The sequence below is a fragment of the Eschrichtius robustus genome, chromosome 1, assembly GCF_028021215.1.
Source record: "Eschrichtius robustus isolate mEscRob2 chromosome 1, mEscRob2.pri, whole genome shotgun sequence".
NCBI lineage: Eukaryota > Metazoa > Chordata > Mammalia > Artiodactyla > Eschrichtiidae > Eschrichtius > Eschrichtius robustus.
In genome coordinates this window covers 10,030,243-10,036,069 of record NC_090824.1, presented here as the reverse complement: position 1 = coordinate 10,036,069, position 5,827 = coordinate 10,030,243, and the positions used below count along the sequence as shown (strand labels likewise).

General features: G+C 57.4%; 1 protein-coding gene across 1 annotated transcript; it reads right to left on the bottom strand.

Moving 5' to 3' along the window:
• Positions 1-3,574: 3,574 nt before the first annotated feature.
• Positions 3,575-5,447, bottom strand: GSC (goosecoid homeobox). Its single transcript, XM_068551200.1, has 3 exons — positions 5,028-5,447; positions 4,297-4,556; positions 3,575-3,990 (listed from the first exon to the last, which is right to left on the bottom strand). Exons 1-3 carry the CDS (start codon positions 5,380-5,382, stop codon positions 3,835-3,837), a joined length of 771 nt encoding a protein of 256 aa, XP_068407301.1. The 5' UTR covers positions 5,383-5,447; the 3' UTR covers positions 3,575-3,834.
• Between the last annotated feature and the right edge of the window lie 380 nt (positions 5,448-5,827).

Below are 5,827 nucleotides of genomic sequence, written 5' to 3'. Positions count from 1 at the left end.
AACGACATCCTTTGCACAAGGCTTAGAATGTTAGCTCAAAGTTCCAAAGTCAGTAAAAGGCAAACTTGATGGAAGAACTGTCATTGAGATACACTCTCCAAGGGTGCGGTTTGTAAAGCAATTGTTTTAAGCCCTTCCCCCTCCCCCATCCCCCCTGCATAGCCCGGAGCTAAGAAGATGAACGCGCCCTCCCTGGAGCAAGGGGCCCCGCATCTTCCCCCATACACTCCGTGGTCTCTTACTTGTCAGCTCCTTGCAGCCAAGGGCCTCCTTGGCTCAGGTGACCTGGGGTACCCGGAAGTCGTCACCCCGTATCTTGCCACCAATCCCAAGAGGCAGGTGGGGGCTCTGCTCAGGTCTGCTCTGCCCTTTACTAAGTGCCCCAGGGAAGGCATTTAGTCTCTCTGAACCTCCATTTCCAATCTGCAAAATGGGCTGCGACTCCCACCTCCTGAGGGCTCGAGAGGCGTGCAGAAGGGCTTGACAGTCGAAAGTGCTAGACTGATGTCAGGGGTTCTAATGGTCATCATTGTTCTTTGCCAGAGCCTGTCTGGCACCTTGTGGCAGATTAATTCCTGTGTCCCCCAGGGGCAACTGCATTCACTCCTGCGGAACTTATAAACGCAGCTTCAATCACCACCAGAAAAGAACAGCCTGGGTTCTGTGAGGCAGCCTGATTTATGGAAAAGAGCCCTGTCCCTTGGAGATGGCAGTTCTCATCCTGGCCCTTTGTGATAACTTTGTGCCTCAGTTTGTTCAATGGTGAAATGGGGAGAACACCTTCAAGCGGGAAGGGGGACATGTTGTGAAGACTGGAAAACACTTCGCCCATCACCTGGCTTACGTCCCCCCCACGTGAACACATACACATCACTTTTCTAACACCGGGATCCAAATTCTCACCCAAGACAATTACAAGGTGCAAAGACAGCTCTTGAAAGCCTCTGCTCCCAGACACCATGTGGCCCTCCCTGACCCCAACAGCCGGGCTAAGACGAAGGTTTGAGCCCCACAGCTGCCTGGGGAATGCAGGAGGAGGTGGCCGGAGTGGAATCAGACCATCCTGACATTTCCCTCTTTGCTCCAGATGTCTGTTATGTTTATTTCCTGTGAGCTGGGCCGATACTAAAGTGCTTCGCCGGGTCCTCCTGCGTGAAGACCTGGACAGGGGGGGAGCTTTCTCTTGCCATCCTGGCCCTGCCCAGGCCAAGCTGGGAGCAGCTGTCCCGCTCCCCATCCCGCCCCCCTCCTTGCACACCCCACTAGCTGTGGCTTTTCGTCAGGTGCCCGTGGGGGAGGTGTATCTGAGAACCTACCCCTCCCTCAATCCCCCTCCCTGTCACTTGTTGAGGACACTTCTCCAGGCTAGACAAATACAATTTTTTTTTTTTTTAATGAAAGATCCTACTTATAAGGAGTCTAGGGACAAGCTGTGGAGAAAGACACACAGGAGGTTATAGAGTTCTGGAGACGTCAGATTTCTCAGGGTGAAATGATGCTGCCTGCTTCTGTTGTATGTCAGAATGTTCTAGACTAAGGGAGTACTGGAGGAAGGGTGGAAGACAGGGCTCACCCCTCTCTAAATGAGACAGACAGCAGCACCTCGGAACAGTGATACAGAAGGGGTGTCGGGCAGGCAAGGCTCTCCCCCTGGGAGTCTGATATCTAACGAGGAGGTACCATAATGGCCATTGCAAGATTCATTTGAAATTAATGGAACAGCTTCTTTGAGTATTTCTCACCAGAACTGACATTAGTGGAAACATTTCCAATTACAATATAAGATTTACTTGGGCGAAGATGCTGTCTCCCCTTTATTTCTTACAAGCTGAATGTTGTTACAAAGTACTTAACCTTTCTGAACCTTAGGTTCCTCGTCTGTAAAACGGTGAAAACATTCCCCATCTCAGAGTACATGAAAGGTAAAATGAGATAATGTACATAAATCTTGAAGTGCTACGTCTGACATAATATGTCATAATCACATTAAGAACAAATAAGTAGCCATGAAAGATTCCCCCGTACTAGGTGTCATTCTACCTTTAATGAGATAGATAGTGCCTCATGTCCACAACCCCCCTGAAAGGCAGATGTTATTACTGTGCCCATTTTACAGTCATGGAAGGTGAGGCACAGGGGGAGGTTCAGTCATTTGCCCAACGTCACAAATGACGGAGTCTGGAGAGGAACCAAGGCAATCTTGCCCCTTGAGGCAGACCTGGTCTCCAAACTGCTACCCACCTCCTTCATTGATGGATCCTCTTTATTTAAAAGGTGTTGTTTGGGGGCCACTCCTTATTTCCTAAGTGCTTTCACCTGCTCCAAGAGTCACTTCTACCTTTTAAACCTGATAAATGCTATAAAAAAAACCCTACCGCTTCTTGTAAAAGGAAAAAAAAAAAAAAAAAAAAGGTTACTTTGTGTGTGCTGTGCTCCTTGCCGGAGGCCGCCCAGGAGAAGGGACGAGCTCACCTCCTCGGCAGCAGACACATCGGGACGCTCTCTGAACCTGAGCTTCCTTGTCTATAAAATGAATTTAGTGCAAACCCAATAAAGTTTAACACATTAAGAGCCATTCCTGCTGGCCCTTGGCCTCCACTCCATCCTCCCCATGGTCTGGAGAAACGTACAGAATGCATGCTCTCATCTTCGCCCCCAGCGCTTCTCCAGCACCATCGGGAGGCTTCTCCAGGCCTTCCCAAGCTACTGACCAGCGCCCCAGCCGCTCCGGGGCTTCTCCTACTCTGGCCCCACCAGGTGCAGAGCAGAGACAGTAGGCAGAGTAAGCCAAAGGCTCAGCACTCCCACCTCGCTATGACTCTGCCACAGCCACTGGTGTGCTCTAGGCCCGGAAGGCGGACAGCATGCAGGGCTCAGGATGTGCACCTGGTCATCGCAAACTCCCAGGGAGAAGCACGATGGGCCCCCGCACCGGCAGGCTCCCCACTGGGCTCTTGGGCGCACAGCTCCGGGCTGCCCAGCAGGGCTGTGGGGCAGAAACTTTTGCCGGGGAGGAGGGGAGCGGCGAGAGAGACCAGGAAAGACCCAGGAAAGCTTCTGGAGAGAGGGCATGCCTGCCTAATTCCACGCGGACCCGCCGCCTTAGGTCTGGGGATTTCGCGGGAGCAGGGCCGGGTGAGCAGCCTAAACGGACTCTGGAGACGCTGGCAGGATCCCTCAACTCCAAGCAGATCCTGCTTATCCGCTATCCCATGGGCAGCAAGGAGGAAAACGGTCCTGGCTCTGCCCACGGGCGAGGGGGAACAGGAATCCCAGGCAGCCTGCTCGCAGGGACAACGCTACCTCCCCCAGACAGCCGGCAATGCCACTCTCCACCCCTGCCCGGAAACCTACAGACGAAGTTTAAACCAGGACACCCGGTCCTGTGACCATTCGTACCCAGACCTTCTGTCTCCCTCTCTCTTTTTTTCTTTCTTTTTTGGGCAGATCAGAGCTGCCCAGTTTTCCTTTTGAAGCTATAGACTAACCAGATTTTGTGTGTGTGTGTGTGGGCCTCAGATGGTGCTGGCGGTGGGGTACGAAATACAGAATGTGGCCCGTCTACATCGCCGTCACTTTATTGTATTGTCACCGTTAATTTAACTATAAATACTACGGTGGGGAGCGAGTCGCCGGCGGCCTCGGACTTCGGGGCAGCAAGCCCCGGCGCGGCCCGACCCCAGGCGCCCACCCTCCGGACGGTACACTATTTACAGCTCCTCGTTCCTCGTTCTCGACCCCCCTCCCGCAAGGCAGCGCGTGTGCAAGAAAGTAGCATCGTCTGGGTGTGCAAGTCCTTCGAGTTAGGCAAGGGCCACGGCTGGCCCGCGGCCGTCAGCTGTCCGAGTCCAAATCGCTTTTACCTTCCTCTTCCCTCTTCTCAGGCGACGCCTTCGACGACGTCTTGTTCCACTTCTCGGCGTTTTCCGACTCCTCCGACGAGGACCGCTTCTGCCGCCTCCATTTGGCGCGGCGGTTTTTAAACCAGACCTGTTGCGCAACGGAGGACGAAACAACGGTTAGGATCAAAGGCGCGCCCCCGCCATGCCCGGGCACCTCCGGGACGACCCCGGCGTGGAGAGGGAACCCGGGGGCCCCGCGCGCACGCCATCAAAAGGAGACCCGCTCCCGCTTCCGTATTTTCATCCAACTTCCTGGGCCTAAAGCGCCCTCCAGGCCGCTGCTGGGATGTTTTTAAAGAGCAGGGAGACCCAAGGAGAGCTGAGCAAACCCGGCTGGAGCCTTATTTCGCTGGGAAGGGCCGTGGGGCGCGCGCCGGCGGGGTCCCGCGCCTACCTCCACTTTCTCCTCGCGGAGGTGCACCTTCCGGGCCAGCTGCTCGCGGGTACCCACGTCTGGGTACTTGGTCTCCTGGAAGAGGTTCTCCAGAGCCTCGAGCTGCTCGTCGGTGAAGATGGTGCGGTGCCGCCGCTTCCGCCGGCAATGCAGCTGGTTAAGGAGCTGCAGCTCGGTGCGCGACAGGGTGCCCACGTTCATGTAGGGCAGCATCTGGTGCGGCACAGGGGACACCAGCACCGAGCCGGGGCCCTCGTAGCCTGCGACAGAGTAAGGCGTACGGTCAGCCGCCTCCGTTGCCACCACGCGCGCACACGCCCGGCCGCCCGCCCGCGACCCACTCCGGATTTAAAATCGTCTGCAAGGGGGTGCTGGGAAATGGGGTGCGCGGAAAACAGGGTGTGAGGAACCGGGGGACCGTGCGACCGCGTCCACCCGCACACGCCCAAAGCCGGTTAGGGAATCCTAAAAGGCTAAATTCTAAAATCCTAAAAGTCTCCTCCACGCAGACACTGTTACAGTCTCCGCTAACTCTCGCCTAAAGTTTGCAGCAAGTGTGCAAACGCCTGCGCCCGATCCACGGAAAGACGGGGGTCGGGTGGGGGCAGGTTTGCAAGAGGAGAAAAGTTTGTGCAAAGTGAAAAAGGCGAGCGCCACCGCCCACCCACCTCCCGGGGGCTGAGGACCGCGGCCGGCCGCCGAGGCCGAGGCCGGCGCGAGCGCGACCCTACCTGGGGGCGTCGGGACGCAGGAGCACTGCTGGGCACCCAGCGGCGGCACGGCCCCGCAGCAGGCCGGGCCCACGGGTGCCGCCTGCACGTGCAGCTGCCCGTAGAAGTAGTTGTTGTAGCCCAGGCGGGAGCCGCCGACCGCGGCCGGGAGGCCTGCGCCGCCGGGGGCCACGGGGCGCGGGTAGAAGGCGCCATAGTCCGAGGAGGCGCCGCCGCCGGCGCCGTAGAGCGAGTCCCCGTGCAGGGCCGGGAAGACGACGGGAGCCGCGGCGCTGGGCGCCACCGGCAGCACCGAGTCCTTGCAGCGCGGCCGGGCGGCCAGGATGTTGTCGATGCTGAACATGCTGGCGGGCATCCCCAGGCCCCGCGCCGGGACCGGGGGGCGGCGGGGACGCGCCGAGGAAAAAGCCTCAAAGTGGGGGGGGGGGTCCACGCTCCTCCCGCGGCGGACCAAACCGAAAGAGAGAGCCGGCGAGCGCGCAGCCCCGCGCCCCTCCCCGCCCCCTGCGTCCGCTCTCCCTCCTCCCGCCCTCCCCTCGCTGCAGCGTTCGCCGAACTCAACTCGCGGGTAGGACGGAGTTTAGACCAGCTGAACCTCTTGTTGGTTTTATACTGAGTCGACGTCATCCTGGATTTAGTTCCTGGTAATATGCAGATGACAAACAGAACCAGATTTGGCCCTTTCTGTTCCTTTGGTTGGGGGGGCTTGAACAGAGGGGGAGGGGAAGAGGTGCCAAGGGGAGGGGGCTACGGGGGCCTGAAAATAGATTGTGGATTGCGAATTAATGAAATTAACCTAA